The 20,974-nt window shown below is 39.9% G+C and overlaps 1 protein-coding gene across 1 annotated transcript in view; it reads left to right on the forward strand.

Moving 5' to 3' along the window:
* Nucleotides 1–20,974, forward strand: part of DHTKD1 (dehydrogenase E1 and transketolase domain containing 1) — an 83,973-nt gene that overhangs the window by 57,050 nt on the left and 5,949 nt on the right. Inside the window, exons 11-16 of the mRNA XM_023548919.2 lie at nt 1,857–2,007; nt 6,972–7,078; nt 14,553–14,717; nt 17,731–17,813; nt 18,990–19,159; nt 20,761–20,846. Coding sequence (XP_023404687.1) covers nt 1,857–2,007; nt 6,972–7,078; nt 14,553–14,717; nt 17,731–17,813; nt 18,990–19,159; nt 20,761–20,846 — 762 coding nt within the window. The remainder of the gene's footprint in view (nt 1–1,856; nt 2,008–6,971; nt 7,079–14,552; nt 14,718–17,730; nt 17,814–18,989; nt 19,160–20,760; nt 20,847–20,974) is intronic.

Raw genomic sequence — 20,974 nt, forward strand, 5'->3', positions numbered from 1 at the left:
ACTCAAGGAGGGGTGAGTCAAGTAGGATGAAGAATCAAATGCCCACTGGATTTAGCACCTGGAATGTCAAGGATTGACCTTGTATTGAGCTACTTCATTGGAGTGCTAAGAGCAGAAACAAGATTGAATTTAGTTGAAGGGTAAACAGGAGTTAAAGAAGTAGAGACAAGTAGATTAGATTATTCTCCTAGAAGCTTAACTGAAGAGAAGCAATGGCTGGAGGAGTACTAGTCAGGGGAATATTTCATGTCTTCAAACTTTTGATTGTTTATACACAGAGGGAAGAAAGCCAATGAGGAGAGGTTCAGGAAAGAGGGGTGAGGTGATGGAGCCAGATTCTGGAAGAAGCAGAAAGAAGGCATGGATTAAGAATACAAGTGGATATTTCAACCTTGGATAGAAAGAAAAATAAGAAGGAGGTGAGGATAGGCAGAGATGCAAGTAAAGTGACCAGTTCAAACCCCATTTATAACACACACATAAATCTGAGAAAAACAGCAGTCTTTTTTTTTTTAAAAAATTAACATATAGATTATAACTGAAGTAGAAATAGAACTCAGAAAAGGTCATTTATATATATACAATCCTACCTATTAATAAATCATCTATTTTCATGATTCTGTGTTGTCTTTGAGTTCTTGTCCATATGTCACAAATTTTTGTAGTTATAAACATAACACAGATATATTTTTCTGAGGTTTTTTAAAAATTTAATAAAAGCTTTTTAGAGATATAATTCTCATACCATAAAATGCAGCCTTTCAATGAGTACAATTCAGTGGTTTTTAGTATTTTCACAGAGTTGTGCGATCATCACCAATATTTAATTTCGGAACGTTTTCATCACACCAAAAAGACCCCATGTCTATTAACAGTAATGACAATTAGATTCTTTCTTCTCCCCATGGCCTGATAACCATTTATCTACTTTCTGTTTCTATTGATTTGCCTATTTTGGACATTTCATACAATATGTGGCCTTTTGTGACTGGATTCATTCACTTATTATAATGTTTTCAAAGCTCATCCATGGTGCAGCGTGTCAGTGTTTCATTCTTTTTTATTGTCAAATAATACCCATAAAGCCAGATAATATCTGCATTTTTAAATATTAAAAATTTTTTTGAAACGAACAGAAAATTACAAAAAATTTGGATACAGAAGCTTTTCTTCCTCCTGAATCATTTCTGAGTGAGTTGTCAACCTGATGCCCTACAGTGTGTATTTCCTACAAACAAGGATATTCTCCTATACCACCACAGTACCGCCATCAAAATCAGGAAGTTAACATGGATACATTGATACATTACTACCCTCTATTCCTAAAATCTGGTTCAGAATCATGTTACATTTAATTGTCCTGTCTTGTTAGCCTCCACAGACATGTAATTTTGTATCCTACTTTTTTAACATATCATGATAGTTCTTTTGATTTATTGTGCAAATATGATGTTAGAAGATTGTATTCTACTCAAAGGTACGCCTTTAATTTACAACTTTCTCTCCTTTGTTTTATATTTACATTTTAAAAAAGCTTGTATAACACAGTTTTGCCCTCACCTCCAAAGGTGGGGCATCTGAGAAGTTAATTGTGCTTATCCTTGAAGAAAACCTTTAATACTCATATTCCAACCTCATTTATCTCATCCTCTCTTTGACCCAACTTTTCCAATACGCATCTGTGATAGAGCTCGGTAGACCTTTGTCAAAGGAATGCGGTGATAAATGAAAATCAAGCCCCCCTGCACCCCCCTTCCTCTATGAAAGGTTTGTATAAATGTGATGCTTTACCTCTACTGACACAGGTCAGCTGTCTTCTTGCGTGACAGTGTTTCTGTTCTGTTGCTTCTGCCTAGATCAGCAACAGCCCCCTGTCAGAAGAGGCTGTCCTGGGATTTGAATATGGGATGAGCATTGAAAGTCCGAAGTTACTGCCCCTCTGGGAGGCTCAGTTTGGCGATTTCTTCAATGGTGCCCAGATCATCTTTGACACGTTCATCTCTGGAGGTTGGTATTAGTTTGTGGAGGTGAAACAGATGCTTTGCAACAGCCACACAAGGAGGATTGAATGAAAAGGGTTGTTGCTGCTCATGAGGCTCCTGTGTAGCACTGCACCACCAGAGAGTTGTCCAGTGGGGTGTGGTGACTATCATACAGTTAAATTAACCCCTGGGAAGAGCGTTAAATCTGCCATCAGGAGGACTGGGGGACCAGGTAGCTTCTGTGCAGGGAGCACCTGTCCATTTCATGAGGAATGTGCATGGCTGTAGGAAGCAGTGGATATGCTTGCTAGCTCCCAGGCTGTTTGATTTTGGGTCTGTTCTTGGGGTATATTGAATAACTACAACATGAATAATTTGTAGGTAATGGAGCAAGAGGTTTTGCGCTCGACTCCTAGCTGAAAGACTGGCAGTTTGAACCCACCCAGAGATGCCTCAGAAGACAGACCTGGCAATCCGCTGCCAAAAGGTTACAGCCTTGAAAACCCTATGGGGGAGTTCTACTCTGCACATATGGGGTCGTCATGAGTCAGAACTGACGGCAACTAATAACAACAACAACTGTGACATAGTGAGGATTTTTGGTGAGAGTGGATGAAAATCAGCTTCCCTCGATTCAGGTCCACTCAAGCATCTGCAAGTTATAAAGTTGCATGCCTTTATTATTATTATTTGATCATCATTTACAAAAGCAGCACTTGCTTATTGTAAGGATAAAAAGTATATGAAGTAAAAAGTCAAAACCTCCTCCCAGGCCCTCAATCCCATTTTCTGGGTGTAACCACTGTTCAGTCTTAAGTGTATACTTCAGATCTTTCCTATAGTTGTATTTCTCTATAACTTTGTAGTTGTGAGGAAGAAAACTGCCTTAATTTGACTGGACTTTTGACAGGTGCAAAGAGTATTCTAAAGTGTTCGCTGCCCTCAGTTTGAGGGCAATAGCCTATGTTGTAAGCTGTGCAATGAGGAAAAGTAGGAGCTGCCCATTCTTGGTAAGAGATGTGCCTGAGATGAAATCAATGTGGTGCATGCTGTCATAGAAGCCTGGACTGTCATCTTTGCATTTGTCTGTCACTTGCTTAAGCCCAGTACATGTGTCATCAAAAGCTTTCACCCAATAAAATGGATATTTTTCCTCTAAGTATGGCATGGAAGTCATCAAAAATGAAATGGAAACATATAGACATCGATATATTAGGCATTAGTGAGCTGAAATGGACTGGCATTGGCTATTTTGAATCAGACAATCATATGGTCTACTATGCTGGGAATGACAAATTGAAGAGGAAAGACATAGCATTCATCCTCAAAAAGAACATTTCAAGATCTATCCTAAAGTATAAAGCTATCAGTGATAGGATAATATCCATACACTTACAAGATTACTTAATACGACTATTATTCAAATTTATGCCTCAACCATTAAGGACGAAGATGAAGAAACTGAAGATTTTTACCAATTTCCGCAGTCTGATCAAATGTACAATCAAGATGCATTGATAATTACTGGCAATTGGAATGGGAATGTTGGAAACATAGAAGAATTTGTAGCTGGAAAACATGGCCTTGGTAATAGAAACTATGCCAGAGATTGCATGATAGAATTTTGCAAAACCAATGACTTCTTCATTGCAGATATCTTTTTTCAACAACAAAAATAGCTATTATATATATATGTAGATCAAGAGGCAGTTGTTCAGACAGAACAAGGAGATACTGCATGGTTTGAAGTCAGGAAAGGTGTGCCTCAGGGGAGTATCCTTTCACCATACCGATTCACTCTGTACGCTGAGTAAATAATCCGAGAAGCTGGACCATATGAAAAAGAATGGGGCATCAGGATTGAAGGAAGACTCATTAACCCACGTTATGCAGATGACACAACCTTGCTTGCTGAAAGTGAAGAGGATTTGAAGCACTTACTGGTGGAGATCAAGGACCATAGCCTTCAGTATGGATTACACCTCAACATAAAGAAAACAAAAATCCTCACAACTGGACCAATACGCAGCATCAAGATAAACAGGGAAAAGATTGAAGTTGTCAAGGATTTCGTTTTACTTGGATCCACAATCAACACCCATGGAAGCAGGAGTCAAGAAATCAAAAGATGAATTGCATTGGGCAAATCTGCTGCAAAAGACCTCTTTAAAGTGTTGAAAAGCAAGCTGTCACCTTGAAGACTAAGATGCGCCTGACCCAAGCCATGGTATTTTCAATCGCATCATATGCATGCAAAAGCTAACGATTAATAAGGAAGACCGAAGAAGAACTGAAACCTTTGAATTGTGATGTTGGCAAAGAATACTGAATATACCACAGATTGCCAAAAGGACAAACAAATCTGTCTTAGAAGAAGTACAACCAGAATGCTTCTTAGAAGCAAGGATGGTGAGACTGCATCTTACACACTTTGGATTTGTTGTCAGGAAGGATCAGTCCCTGGAGAAGGACATCATGCTTGGAAAAGTAGAGGGTCAGCATAAAAGAGGAAGAATCTCAACGAGATGGACTGACACAGTGGCTGCAACAATGGGCTCAATCCTTGTTATGCTGTGTTATGTTAGGCAGTGTTTCGTTCTGTGGTGCGTAGGGTCGCTATGAGTTGGAACCGACTCCATGGCCTAACAACAACCTACATGTGGACACAGGAATCAAATCGACTACATTGTGGAAAGAGACAATGGAAAAGCTCAATATCATCTGTCAGAACAAGGCCAGGGGCCAACTGTGGAATAGACCATCAACTGCTCACATGCAAGTTCAAGTTGAAGTTGAAGAAAATTAGGACAAGTCCATGAAAGCCAAAGTACGACAAGAGTATATCCCACTTAAATTTAGAGACCATTTCAAGAAGAGATTTGATGCATTGAACACTAATGACCAAGACCAGACCAGTTGTGAAATGACATCAAGAACATCATACAGGAAGAAAGCAAAAGGGTCATTAAAAAGACAGGAAAGAAAGAAGAGACCAAAATGGATGTCAGAAGAGACTCTGAAACTTGCTCTTGAATGTAAAGTAGCAAAGGGGAGAGGAAGAAATGATGAAGTAAAAGAGCTAAACCAGAGATTTCAAAGGGCGGCTTGAGAAGACAAAGTAAAGTATTATAATGAAATGTGCAAAGACTTGGAGAGATAGAAAACCAAAAGGGAAGAACACGCTCGACATTTCTCAAGCTGAAAGAACTGAAGAAAAAATTCAAGCCTTAAGTTGTAATATTGAAGGATTCTACAGGGAATATATTAAGCAACGCAGGTAGCATCAAAAGAAGATGGAAGGAATACACGGAGTCACTGTACCAAAAAGAATTGGTCGACATTCAACCATTTCAGAAGGTAGCATATGATCAAGAACCAATGGTGTCGAAAGATGAGGTCCAAGCTGCACTGAACGCATTGTTAAAAAACAAGGCTCCAGGAATTGATGGAATACCAGTTGAAAGGTTTCAACAAATAGATGCAGCACTGGACACACTTAGTAGTCTATGCCAAGAAATTTAGAAGATTGCTACCTAGCCAACCAACTGAAAGAGATCCACATTGGTGCCCATTCCAAAGAAAGGTTATCCAACAGAATGTGGAAATTATCAAACAATATCAGCAGTACATCAACAAGGAACTGCCAGAAATTCAAGCCTGATTCAGAAGAGGACATAGAACACGGGATATCATTGCTGATGTCAAATGCAACCTGGCTGAAAGCAGAGAATACCAGAAATGTGTTTACCTGTGTTTTATTGACCATGCAAAGGCATTCAACGGTGGATCATAACAAATTATGGATAATACTGTGAAGAATGGGAATTCCAAAACACTTAATTGTGCTCACTTGGAACTTGTACACAGACCAAGAGGCAGTCATTCGAACAGAACAAGGAGGTATCATGTGGTTTAAAGTCAGGAAAGATGTGTGTCAGGGTTGTATCCTTTCACCGTACTAATTCAATCCGTATGCTGAGCAAATAATCCGAGAAGCTGGGGTATATGGAGAAAAACACAGCATCAGGATTTGAGGAAAACTCATTAACAATCTGTGATATACAAATGACACAACCTTGCTTGCTGAAAGTGAAGAGGACTTGAAGCACTTACTGATGAAGATCAAAGACCACAGCCTTCAGTATGGATTACACCTCAACATAAAGCAAACAAAAGTCCTCACAGCTGGACCAATAAGCAATATCATGATACATGGAGAAAAGATTGATGTTGCCAAGGATTTCATTTTATTTGGATGCACAATCAATGCCTATGGAATTAGCAGTCAAGAACTCAAACAACACATTTTATTGGGCAAATCTGCTGCAAAAGACCTGTTTAAAGTGTGAAAAAGCAAAGATGTCACTTTAAGGGCTAAGGTGCACCTGACCCAAGCCATGGTGTTTTCAATCACCTCATGTGCATGTGAAAGCTGGACAATGAATAAAGAAGACTGAAGAAGAATTGATGCCTTTGAATAGTGGTGCTAGCCAAGAATATTGAATATACCAGGAGAACTAACAAATCTGTCTTGGAAGAAGTGCAGCTAGAATTCTCATTAGAAGCAATGATGGCGAGGCTTTGTCTCACATACTTTGGACATATTATCAGGAGGGACCCGTCCCTGGAGAAGGACATCATGCTTGGTAAAGTAGAGGATCGATAAAAAAGAGGAAGGCCCTCAAAGAGGTCAATTGAAACAGTGGCTGCAACAATGAGCGTGAGCATAACGATCATTGTGAGGATGGTGCAGGACTGGGCAGTGTTTTGTTCTGTTGTACACAGGTTCACTATTAGTTGGAACTGACATGATGACACCTGACAACAACAACAAATATGGCATGGCGAATGCTAGAAAGTAAATGTCATGAAGATAGCTTTAGGGGGCCTGGCAGCACACTAATACTTGTTATCACTAGTCAAGTCGTGTCAGGCTGTTTTGTTCCTGCTTTCTAGCGTTCTCAGCCTATATACATTACACGTTTCTAGGAGAGGCCAAGTGGCTCCTACAAAGCGGCATTGTTATTCTCCTTCCACACGGCTATGAAGGGGCTGGCCCAGAGCACTCATCCTGCCGAATAGAGCGTTTCTTGCAGGTATGTTGAATGCCTTCTGGATTCCCAGAAGCTTTTTCCTGCTTCCTAGGTACTTTGAAAGGCACAGAACTTTCTCCTACGAATAACTTATTGTGCACTTTAAAGTGTAAGACATTGTAATATTTGAATAAAACGCGTCCAACGCAATGTCAGTATTTTTCTGGAAAAATAATGCCTTAGGCAAGTTAGTTTTTTATCTAATTAATTATATGGTTTTAGGTATTTTTGTACTTTTTTTTTTTTCCTGTGTTATGTATACGTGATTCAATGGCAGTTGAAGTACCTCAGATCAGTGGCTCCTCTATTTGTCCTTTAGTGAATGACTTATTTCACTCAGCATAATGTCTTTAAGCTCTATCCACATTGTAGCATGCATCAAGACTTCATTTCTCTTTCTGGCTAAGTAGTATACCCCCATGCGTCTGTCATTTTGTCGTACTGTGGGGGCTTGCGTGTTGCTGTGATGCTGGAAGCTATGCTACTGGTATTCAAATACCAGTAGGGTCACCCATGGCAGATAGGTTTCAGCTGAGCTTCCAAACTAAGACAGACTAGGAAGAAGGACCTAGTGACCTACTTCTGAGAAGAATTAGCCAATGAAAACCTTACGAATAGCAGTGGAACATTGTTGAGGAGGATCATGCTTGGTAAAGTAGATGGTAAGTGAAAAAGAGGAAGGCCCTCAATAAGATGGTTTGACACAGTGGCTGCAACAATAATGGGCTCAAGCGTAACAATGATTGTGAGGATGGTGCAGGACTGCACAGTGTTTCGTTCTGTTGTACATGGGGTCTCTTTGAGTTGGAACTGACTCAAGGACACCTAACAACAACAGTATTCCATTGTATGTGTGTACCACATTTTGTCTGTCTATTCATCCATTGATGGCCATTTAGGTTGTTTCCACCTTCTGGCTATTGTGAATAGGGCTGCAATGAACATCGGTATACAAATATCTGTCTCAGTCTCTGGTTTCAGGTCTTTTGGGTACATACCTAGGAGTGGAATTGTTAACAATTACCAATCTGACACAAAGGGTCCTTGTCTTTTCCCGAGTAAGAATACACGAGAAAGACAAACTTTATCTTCAGCAAGCTTTATTTTGCTTGAGTCCAGCAAAAGGAGTCAGTGGGGATCTAAGCTCTCCAAAAGACTGACTTGAAATGGGAAGCACGGCTAGGGCTTATATGGGTTCGGTGGAGACAACTGAGTAATGAATATTTAGTGGGCTTCTTTCAAGGGGCAGGTACTTCTCAGAATGGTGGTGCATGTTAATTGGGTTGTGCACACATCTGGAATCCAAGATGGAACCCGCTGGTATTCAAGATGGAGTCCTCTTGGCAGCCCTTGACATCACTTATTTTGGGATATAGCATGAGCGCACTGATCTTTGGCACCACATCACCATCTTCACTGATCTTTGGCACGATATCACCATCTTCGGAGGGCTAAGGAAGGTTAAGTGGTGGTCACACTTTGTTTTTCTGTGCATGGGGGAGCCTGTAAAGGGGGAAGTGACTAGAAAAATGCTAAGAAAGAGATAGTAATTCAAGAGCTATTTCAGCCTTATCTCATGTTGACAGGGTGTGGTTCCTGTTTACCCAACTTTTAGGTGGTAATCTTTTAACAGCTCTTCCCCTCTCTCTCCCAGGAACAACCACATCGTTTTCCGTAACAGCTGTACCAGTATACCATTTCCACCAGCAATTTTCCCACATCATTGCCAACGTTTGTTTTTGTTTTTTTTTAATCTTAGATATCTTAATGGGAGTGAAATCGTATCTTATTTGATTTGCATCTTGCTGATGGCTAATGATATTGTGCATCTTTTCATATGTTGGGTATCCATTTGAATATCCTGTTTGGTGAAATGTCTATTCAAGTCCTTTGCCTATTTTTCGATTGGGTTATTTGTCTTTTTGTTGTTAGTTGTCAAAGTTTTATATATATGTTGGTTATTAGATTCTTATCAGATATGTGGTTTCTGAAGATAATCTCCCAGTTGGTACCTGGTCTTTTTACTTATTTAGCTTGTAAAATCTTTGGATGAACAAGGTTTTAATTTTTATGAGGTCCCATTTCTTTACTTTGTGTTTTACTGTTTGTGCTTTTATTATTATATTAGATAATTTATAGTTAAAAGGCTAGTCCTGACAGTCTTGTTTCTGCATTTTCTCCTAAGAATTTTATAGTTTTAGTTTTCACATTTAGGTCCTGTTTTAGTTATCTAGTGCTGCCATAACAGAAATACCACAAGTGGACGGCTTTAACAAAGAGAAATTTATTTCCTCACAGTCTAGTAGGTTATAAGTTCAAATTCAGGATGTCAGCTCCAGGGGAAGGCTTTCTCTCTCTGTCGGCTCTGGAGGAAAGTCCTTGTCCGCAATCTTCCCATGGTCGAGGAGCTTCTCAGGTGCAGGGACCCCAGGTCCAAAGGATGTGCTCTGCTCCTGGTGCTGCCTTCTTGGTAGTAGGAGGTCCCCAATTCTCTGCTTATTTCCCTTTCATCTCTTCAGAGATAAAAGGTGGTGTATACCACACCCCAGGGAAAATCCCTTTAATATTGGATCAGGGATGTGACCTGGTAAGGGTGTTACAATCCCACCCTAATCCTCTTTAACATAAAATTGCAATCACAAAATGGAGGACGACCACAGTTTACTGGGAATCATGGCCTAACCAAGTTAATACATACGTTTTTGGGGGGACATAATTCAGTCTATAAGAGACGGTGAGGATGGTTGTACAACTTGAAGAATGTAATCAATGTCACTGAATTGTACATGTAGAAATTGTTGAATTGGTGTTATGTTTTGCCGTGCATAGGAGCCCCAGGGGCACAATGGCTAAGTGTTCGGCTGCTAACTGAATGGTCAGCGGTTTGAACCCACCAGCTGCACCATGGAAGGAAAGACCTGGCAATCTGTTCTTGTAAGGATGACAGCCAAGGAAACCCTATGGGGCAGTTCAACTTTGCCCTGTAGGATCGCTATAAGTTGGAATCAACTCGACAGCACACAATAACAACTGCTATGTATGTTCTCATCTTAGGATGGGTTCTCTAGAGAAGCAAAACCAGTAAACCGTATAAATATATATAGATTTATATTAAGGAAACAGCTCACGCAATTGTAGGGGTTGGAACGTCCAAGTCTTTGGATCAGGATAGAGTCCTTTCCCAATTCATGGAGCTGCAGAAGCTGGTGAACCCAAGATGAGCAGGTTGGAGAGCAGGGATCCCACCCACAGGTTGTGAGGGTCGAGGAATCTCTAAGGACAGTAAGCAAGACTGCAAGGTTTCTCCTGAGTCACTTAGCTGCAGGGGCTGGCAAACCCAAGATAGGCAGGTTGGGGAGTAGGAATCTTGCTCTCAGGCTATGAAGATCAGTGAATCCCAAGGGGGACAGGTAAGCTGCTAGCTCAAGTCCCAAGAACCAGAGGTCAGAAAAGAGACAGCTGCTGGATCCAGAACAAGCCAACAACATTTGCAAGGCAAGCAGGAAGGAAGTAGGCAGCAGAAGGTGGAGAGATGAAGGCTGAGGGGGCAGTGAGCAACCACAGGCCCCACCCTTGCTGGTACCACTCAGCAGATTTCATCATGGGGGTGATCACATATTGAATTTCAACAGGGAAGCAATCACAACATCATACAATTGCCAAAACACTGAGAATCATGGCCCAGCCAAGTTGATGCACAATCTTAACCATCACAGGTCCTTAATCCACTTTGAATTTGTTTTGGTATTCAGTGTGAGGCATGGATCCTGTTTCATTTTTCTGCATGGGGAAATACAGTTTTCCCTACACCATTTATTGAAGAGATTCTTCTTTCCCCATCGAATGGATTCAGTGGTCTTGTCAAAAATCAATTGGCCATAGATGTATTTGTTTTTGTTTTGAACTTAGGAAAAATAACAGCATGTTTATGTGATGGTAGGAGTAACCCAGTAAAACCAAAAAAAACCAAACCCACTTCCATCGAGTCGATTCCAACTCATAGCGACCCCATAGGACAGAGTAGAACTGCCCCATAGAGTTTCCAAGGAGCGCCTGATGGATTCGAACTGCTGACCTCTTGATTAGCAGTCGTAGCACTTAACCACTACGCCACCAGGGTTTCCAAGTGACCCAGTAGAGAACAAAAAGTAAAAAGATGATGATGTAGAGTTGAGGGCAGAATAATGGGAATGATTTCCTTTAGTGGGCAAGATAGGATAGGATCTGGTACACAAAGGGATGGGTCAGTTTTAGAGACAAGCATGGTGAGTTTGTCCAGGATAATAATTGGAAGGTGCAGATGATAGTATAGGAGTAGATGTGTTAGGGGCCTGAGGAAATACTCTGAGGTCATCACTTGATTGAGGAGGATGTGATGGGGGCTGGAAAGGTATGAAATAGTCATCTGGGAGAGGAGGCAAATGAATAGACTAGGAAAATAGAGTATAATAGTCTAGCAGCATTAAGGGCCCACTTGAGCTTGGTCAAGATGTTAAAGTGAGATCAGTCAATGTGATTGTTTTCTTCAGCTATTTTCCCTGCAGAGGCACGTATGTGGAATATGTGGAAAATTGGGATAAACTAGGGTTATGGTTTAGAGTGGGAAATGGTCAAGGAAGTCAAGAATATACAGAAAAGAATGATTATAAGGATTGGCCATGGAATTTAAGCTGGATAAACAATATTTTTAAACAGGCAGGAGGAGATGTGGTAAGAGTGAAGGACACTAAAAAGATGATGGGTTCCATGAATTGAAGGTCTCAATGAGGTTGAAAGATTTCTGGAGTCATGGTATTAAAGGGAGCGAGCTAGAAAGATAGGAAGTGGTGGTCAGAGATGGGATGTATAAATAGAGCTTATGGAGAGATTTCTGTTATTGGTCATAACAAAGATATTACCATGGGAATGGATTGCAAATGTAGGAGAAAGGACAAAGTTATTGGAGGCCAGGAGTTCAAGGAACCAAGAAGCCAGCGTATTGATAGGGTCATCTACACATAAATTAAAGTCACCGTGTTAATAATATAGTACCTACCTCATAGGATTGCTGTGAGGCATAGTCAATATATGCACACGGCTCAGAATAATAATTGCCATTTGTAAAAACGGCATGGTGGAGGCATCTGACCTCCTCAGGTAACTTCACAAAGGGAAAGGGGAGAGAATCATTATCAGCATCAACAGCCCAAGGCTGCTTGTTATAAGGAGGAGGTCAGACATGCCACCTGTCTCCGATCTTTTAACCAATTCTCACACCATCTGTGCCTCCCACAGCACCTTCTACTTTTCTACCGGGTTCAATAATTCATTGCAGTGGTCACAAAGAACTCATAGACTATACTCACGATTATGGGGTTTATTAGGGAAGTACCAGGTTACAATTTCAGGATCAAAAAATACTTAGGATACAGTTCTTCAATCAGGGCAGCCTCTTCGCTATGCTCGCAGGCAGGCCTCTCTCTGGCCCTTGCCCACTTGCCCCAGCCTCTGCCCTGCTCAGGCAAGTGTTACAAAACACATTAGCTCCACCAATAAGTGCCCAGGAGCACCCTACCCCACCAGGAAGTCTTGGCCTGAAGTTGCTCAGCTCCCTTGCTCTGTGGGCTGGAAAGCCCACTGTGCCATCTCCTGCTGGTCTCCTGGTTCTGCTGCTGCTGATTGTCACTCTTGCTACTGCTACATCACTGTCTGTCGCTGTCTTCCCTGGTACAGCTCCCTCTGTCTTTTGGGTCTAGGAGGGTCTCAGTGCAGGGATCCTGGGTCCAAAGGATACCATCTCCTCCAGTCTCTTCATCTTGGTGGTAGTCAGGTCCCCTTCTGCTCTGGCATTGGCTAACAGATGGCAAAACTGACCAGTCCACTCGTGAGGGTTCCATATGCCTTATTTGCATGCTCCCACCCCCACAATGGTGCCATGTACTTTATTTACATTATTAGTAAGCTATCCAATCCTCTTAATGGGCCACAAGCACCTCATTTGCATAGCCCATCCAGTCATTTTGTGGGCATTACAGAGACTGGCTAGAAAAGCCATGTTAAGTAATTCACTGCACCATACCATTTATATATTTACTATTATTGTTATCATTAATCTGCTTTTATTGTGATTATCTCAAACTCTTTGTTTATACCATTAGTTTTATTTTTAGCCCTGTATAAGAACTATTACTTGTAAAGTGCTTACAAGAGTATTTGTTGCTTACATGTGCTTGCTTAATTCCTCTGCTTTTACTGTGATTATCTCAAGCTCTTTGTTCACGTCATTTATTTTTAGCCTTCTCTATTCTGTTTCTTGGAGTTTTGATTTTGGTTCTCACTTTGTTTTCTTAGCACTGCACTCCTTTCTCATCTAATTCTGTTGTGTTTTATTTAAAACTGTCTGCCTTTTAAATGTTACGTTCCTTTCTTATTTTTCTTAAAAGTTATTCTGGCTGTATGATATTTACTCTTACTATGTCATTTCTTTTCATCTTTGGTTATTTGGAGCAACTCTGTCAAGATCTTACAGTTGCTCTGAGAGGGCGTAGGCGAAGTCCTTTAAGTACCATTTCCAATTGGTGCTGACTTATCTCCCTGAAACAACAGTTGAGTTTAGGCTCCACTTTTTGGACCCTGAGGACTTGGAAGTGGGAGGGGAGAGCCCTGTTGGGCTGAGCATTCTTCATGTTAAATTCTGCTCTCCCTTCTGAGATTCCAATAACCACCCCATACAAGGGCCCACTCCCCTCAGTCAGGAGCGTGTATCACTTCCATGGCCATCTTTCTTCGGCAGGAAGCAGTACCCTAGAAGAGGCAAGCTTGGCAGCCCTGACTGCTTCTCCTGAGATCCGTAGGGGCTTCTACTCTAGAAGATTTTACCTTTTTTTTTTCCCCAGGGTTGCCTACTCACTCACTGTCTCCAAAGTGGAGGGTGTTAGTAAGGATTCTCAGGATTTTGTCAACTCACTTGCTTTTCTCCCCACTGCTTGTGGAGTGGGATTAGGAGCTGTGCCACAGTATTATGCCCCACCAGGATCTTCCGAGATTATTTAGTTTCCTTGCTTTCAACCTTTCAACCTCGTTTTTTAGCTAATTTTGATTTTTTCCCCCCTCTTAAAAAAAAAAGCACCAGTTTGGTTTATTTCATTCATTTATTCGTTCATTTATTTCAGAGTGAGATTTTGATAGTTTCCTCCTACCATCCTAACCCCATAGTACTCAGAATCTTTTTTTTAAGTCTTCCCCAGATGATGATTGCAATCAGCTGTGTCTGGGAAGCACCATGTTAGAAGACACAGAATTGGGCAGATGGGGAGAGCTGTCTGAGCTCTCTTTTGATTCATACTCTACAGGTTGTAAATTTACGTTGTGGTATTGTTCTATGCTGAAGAGAAATCTCTTTTCTTTTACCAGTTGAGAACCTGTGCATTTCCCTTTGGGTAGCATATTGTAATGATGATTGACATAGATGATCTGAAAGCTCTCATTTTTCTTCCAGATGTGTGACAGTGCAGAAGAGGGAGTGGATGGAGATACAGTGAACATGTTCGTGGTACACCCAACTACGCCTGCACAGTATTTCCACTTACTTAGAAGACAAATGGTCCGGAACTTCAGAAAACCCCTCATTGTTGCTTCTCCTAAGATGTTACTCAGGTTCCCTGTAAGTAGAAAAAGGTGGTGAATCAGCCTTTCTCGTTTTGTCATTTTATTGTACTCTATTTTTCCGTATTTTGTGATGTAATTATATTTCTTAATTACAGAAACATCTTTTTAATTGGCCTCGCTGCTTTCATTTTTTTCTTTCTTTTTTTTTTAACCTTTCAAGAATAATGGGAAATACAGCTAGCTCTGAGTTTCCATTGTAACGAAGGACAGGGACACCAGGACTATCACTCTGGTGTCCTAATAAGAGCAGAAGTAATTTTTTAGAAAAAGTTTAAAAGTCCAGACGGTCTAAGCACTACTATATAGATAGCAGCAAGTTGGGAATTTAACGTATTTTGATGAAAATGAGTGGTATTATTCATCAAACTTTATTTAGTTTTTTTCTGTTAAGTGATTTATCTATCACAGGTGGAATCCTGTTTTAATAAGCATAAATATTATAACAATAAAGCTTATAGTTACAGTGCTTAAAATAGACATTTCCTCTTGATTTACCTTAACTGTTAAGTGCACAATATATTTTTAAATCACAAAAATATGCTAGTTTTCCAATAGCAGTATTCAAGATAATAAATAATACCGAACTCGAATTTATCCCACCTGCTGTCATTTCCTCAGTGTCATATAAGAGTTTTAATTAGGATTAACATTTAAAACTTTTTGCATTTATTTGGATGCTACTGTCGAGGTGAAATAAGACGTTTAGAATTTTTGTGCTGCTCACAAAGGTTTTAGAGTGTATATTTGGAATTGAGGGGTGCTGAGGAAAGTGGCTGTGATTTGCTTTCACCAGTTGTCTTTTGAAGCAGGTGTTAGCATTTGGAGGGGGATGAGAAGACACTCAGGGTTGTCACACAAGTGTAGGGTTGGTACTTTCATGAACCTCGAGGGGGTGTCTCCTTACATTTTGCGCTCTGGTCACCTCAATTGCCTCACTATCGTTCCGACCCTGGGAGTCAATATGGAGAAAATCCACTTCAAGTTATTTCACCAATAGTGGTGGTTCGTTCATATTGGCCTACTTATTCTCTCTTACCCAGCGTTCCTATAAACAACAATTTTGGCATGGCTTCCTGAGCCTAGGAGCATCACAGGTATTTCATGAAAACTTAATGCAATCCCTTTAACACACTTTTTCTGATGGAGCTCTTTTGACACATATATTTTCAGATAGCAATATTAAAGGACCAAGTCAAAATGTAAAATCACCATGATTTATTTCTAGGAAATATGTACATCTGGGATTCTTTTGACCCAACTTTCATTATATCCCTAAGGTTTACACTTCCTTCCTCAGCCATAGCTATAAAAGGAGCCTCAAAACCACTGTCGTTAAGTCCAACTCATAGTGACCCTATAGGACAGAGTAGAGCTACCCCACAGGGTTTCCAAGGCTGTAATCTTTACGGAAGCGGACTGCACATCTTTCTCTCATGGAGTGACTGGTAGGTTCGAACTGCTGATGTTGTAGTTAGCAGCTGAGCACTTAACCACTGCACCACCAGGGCTATAAAGGAGCTTAACAGTCTTAGATATAATGTATTTATATTGTTAAGTACTGAGTGAACTATTAGAAATTTGTTGAGAATTTTTTTGCTGTTTGAAACTGAGATTAAGAGATCGTATTCTGGCCCTTATATTCTCCTGTCCTCACCAACTCTTACCTAATTTATCAATATGTACTTGGGAGTCTTAAAAATATAGCAACAGCCATCCTCTAGATTTTTAGGTGAAAAACTAACAACTACTATTAAGCAATTTTCTTCATTAAACAGTAATTCCACTAATTAATTGAAAATGAGCCTGACCGTTACTGAATTTTGCTTTCTCCTTGAAAACTGAATTATTGGTATAAGCGACCTTTCAGAATACAAGTCAACCTTTTCTCTCAAGGCCTATTGGGAGATGATTTACCATGTGACACACATGACTCAGGGCTATCTGGAGTTTGAGTCTCGAGTGGTCCCTAAATCCCACTCCATTCCCTACCCAACTCTGTACCCCGGCTCCTTTCAATTCCTGCCCTAAGGAAGTGGGAACCACAGTTTAGAATGGAGAAGCATTGCGTCTATTACACATTATTTGGTAGTAAGAATAAATATTTGATGTTTGTTTTTTAAGTTATATCAAAATATCCCAGCATCAATGTGGCTGCTTCCAGTGGCCTAATCAAAATGTCATATACCCATTTGGGGACTAGAATACAAGGAAATTAACTAGATGAAAGAAAAAGAGATCAAATCTCCAACTTTGGCTTTATCACTTATCTAAATTCTTTTTAACGAGTATATATGTAAATTGAGCTAGGTGACCATAAATTAGCTTTTATCATAGAAATATTCAAGTATTTCTATATTCTTACTTGTACTGACTGAATAGGTTTCATTTATAGTAAAAACAAACAAAAACCCTAAAAGCAGAAACCAGAATTGCCCGAGTTTAGCTGTTTTGGTTCACAATGTAAATTGTATAAAATAGTGTTTCTCATTTTAAAAATTAAACATAATTTTATTGATAGTAAAGTTGTGTGATCAAACTGAAATTTTTCTTCTTAAATTTTTATTGTGGCATCTTTATTGTAGAGCCAGACAAAAGGTAATCTTATATAAAAATCAGTTGCCATCAAGTTGATCCCAAGTCATGGCAACCTAAGTGTGTCAGAGTAGAACTGTGCTCCATATGGTTTTCAGGGGCTGATTTTTCAGAAGTAGATTGCCAGGCCTTTCTTCCACGATGCCTCTGGGTGGATTCCAACTGTCAGCCTTCTGGTTAGCAGCAAACGTGTTAACTGTTTTCACCACCGGGGAGCTCCAATCTTGGTTAACCTAAAAAATAATTTGTATACAGACTGATATTTAAAAAAAGAAAAGTTACGTATGTTTCCTTGTTGTGCTGGGCTAGAATTTTTTTTACCCTATTTTTGGGTAAAGATCTCTTATCGTTAAAAGCACCTTCAGCTTATTTCCATTGGTTGATACATTTGTGGCTTCCTCCTCCCCCCTCTTTAGGCAGCTGTGTCAACTCTTCAAGAAATGGCACCAGGAACAACATTCAAACCAGTCATTGGTGATTCATCCATGGATCCAAAAAAGTAATTTGACGTGTATTTCTGCTTTCAATCTGTACATACGGTAGAATTTTAATTGGTGTGGAAACTAAAAAAAAAAAAAATCAAACCCATTGTCATCGAGTCAATTCTGATTCATAGTGACTCTCTCTATAGGACAGAGTAGAACTGCCCCAAGGCTGTGTTCTTTACGGAAGCTGACTGCCACCTCTTTCTTCCATGGAGTGGCTGGTGGATTCGAACTGCCTGCCTTTCAGTTAGCAGTCAAGCGCTTAACCACTGTGCCTCCAGAGCTCTTAGGTGTGAAAACTAGTTCATGTTAAATAATCCAAAGTGACCAAAATCTCCTCTACCCTGAGGTATTAGTTTCCAAATTTCCACAATTTGGTTGGCTTAAAACACAGAAATTTATTCTCTGATAGTCCTGGAGCTAAAAGTCCAATATTAAGGTGTCATTAGGGCTGGTTCCTTCTGGAGGCCGTGAGGGAGAATCTTCTCCACGCCTCTCTCCTAGCTTCTAGTGGCTGCCACAATCTTTGGTGTTCTTTGGCTTGTAGATGCCTCACCCCAGTCTCTGCCTCCATCATCTTATGGCCGTGCTCCCTGTATGTCTTTATGTGGCTTTCTTATCAGGACACCAGTCACTGGAGTTACGGCTCAACTTAACCTTAACTAATTACATCTGCAAAGCCCCTATTTCCAAATAAGGTCACGTTCTGAGGTTCCCAGTGGACACGAACCTTTGGAGGACACTCTTCAACCCTGTACATTCAAATTGCTCATTAGTGAGTCGTTTGTGGATCCTGAAAACGTAATCTGATGTGTATCTGTTTTCATCCGCTGCAGTAGATTTTTAATTAGTGTGAGAACTAGTTTATGTTCAGGAATCCAAAGTGACCAAAACCTCCTCTAACCTGCTGTAAGTTCTTTTAGTTGATGGAGTAGGAGTTAGAGTATGCATTTGAAGAGTAGACTTTGGAGGCATTTGGAGCTGAAGAAGGATTGCTAGAGCATAACATACGACTGACTCCAACTGCACAGCTTCATTAGTGAAGCATTTAAACCTACACTGTCTCCCTTTCTTCTGACAAAAGGCCTTTATTCTGTAGAATAAATGTTTTCATTACAATGGAACACTGAGCACATATCTCGGTTTAAGATATTTCTCTCCCATCCCACTACCCCTTTTACACCCAACAGTGTTAAGAGACTAGTGTTTTGCTGTGGCAAACATTTCTATGCCTTGCTGAAGCAAAGAGAATCTTTGGGGGCCAAGAAGCATGACTTTGCTATCATCCGAATAGAGGAACTGTGCCCTTTCCCATTGGATTCTTTGCAACAAGAGATGAGCAAATACAAACATGTTAAAGGTAAGAGGTTGTTCTTGTTAGGGTTCTTGGGTTTTCATGTATCTGAAACCTATTCAAATTAGTTTAAATGAAAAAGGGTTGTGGGTGTGAGCAGTGAGAGTTATTAGAAAATAGAAACTTATGGAATCTGAGGATATAAAAAAAAGTATCCTTGGGAATCAAGTTACTCTGTCTCTAGTCTCTCTTGGTGTCCTTCAGAGTCTGCCCTTCTCTTATCTGAAACAGCTAATTTCTTGAGGTTTGAGGATAATCAATGCTATACCATCAGTTATGAGAAATTCAGTAGAATTTTATTAAAAGACAGGCCTTCTCAACAAATGAGGCTGGAATAATTTGGATATTCATATGTACCTTATATAGAAATTAATGCAAAATGGATCATAACCTAAATGTATAATGTAAAACTATAGGACTTCTAGGAGAAAATCCTTGTTACGCAAATGTTCTGGATATGACAAACAAAAGCACAGTCCATAAAAGAAAAATTGGACTTTATCAAAATTGAAGACCTTGGTACTGTGAAAGATACTCTTAAAAGAAAAAAAGACAGGGCACAAACATATTTGCAAATCACTTATCTGACAAAGGACTATCCAGAATATTTTTAAAACTCTTCACACTCAACATGAAGAAAACAAATAATCCAATTTAAAAACTGCATAAAAGATTTGAACAGGCATTTCACTACAGAAAGGATGGCAAATAAGCACATGAAAGGCTGCTCAGCATCATGAGTCGCTAGGCAATTGTGAATTAAGCCACAATGAGGTATGACTACATACCAATTAAAATCGCTAAAATTAAACACACACACAAATCCCCACCCCCCATATTGACAATATCAAATTCAAGAATACAGAGGAGATGGAATTCTCATACCCTCCTAGTAGGAATGCAAAATGGTGCATCCACTCTGGAAAACAGTTTGGCAGCTTCATATAAAATTAGAGTTACCGTATGACTCAGCAATGCCACTCCTAGGCATTAACTCTAAAGAAATGAAAACTTTTCTTTTTATTGAGATGAAATTGACAAAACATAAAATTAACTGTTTTAAAGTGAGGGAAACTTTTTTCACACAAAAATCTGTATATGAATATTTATAAAGCAGCTTTATCCCTAATTGCCAAAAACTAGAAAGATCCAAAATATCCTCCAACTGGTGAATGACAACAGTCTGTGGTACATCCACACAATGGCATATTACTCAGCAGTACAACAAAATGAACTATTGCTGTACATAACGACGTGGATGAATTCCAACTCTATTTTGCTAAATCAGGGAAGCCAGACCCAAAAGGCTGCATATTGTATGATTCCATATATATGACAATCTGGTAAATACAAAACTGTAGGGACTGAGAAAAGAACAGTGGTTGGCAGAATTTGGGGCGGGAGAAGTTGGCTACACAGGGATAGGGTGGGGGTTGGTGGAACTCTTCTGTATCATGATTGTAGTGGTGGACATATGTCTACGCACTTGTCGGAAAAAGACAAGCAACACTATGGCATTTTGGAAAGGCATATATTTACTATATATGTTGTATATGCTTCCTTGAAGCATATGTTTACTTGAGATAACGAATTTTCTTCTTTTATAGATTTTATTTGGAGTCAGGAGGAGCCTCAGAACATGGGTCCGTGGTTTTTTGTTTCTCCAAGGTTTGAAAAACAACTGGCCTGCAAGGTAATGTCTCTCTCTCTCTCTCTTGCTTTCATAGTGTTGTGCGTGCGTGCCTGCGTGTGTGTGTTGTTTCCCCGTGATTACTAACAAATGGATTTATCCCCATTACTAATCCAATTCTTCCCTTTAAA

The sequence above is a fragment of the Loxodonta africana genome, chromosome 4, assembly GCF_030014295.1.
Source record: "Loxodonta africana isolate mLoxAfr1 chromosome 4, mLoxAfr1.hap2, whole genome shotgun sequence".
In the NCBI taxonomy this organism is placed as follows: domain Eukaryota; kingdom Metazoa; phylum Chordata; class Mammalia; order Proboscidea; family Elephantidae; genus Loxodonta; species Loxodonta africana.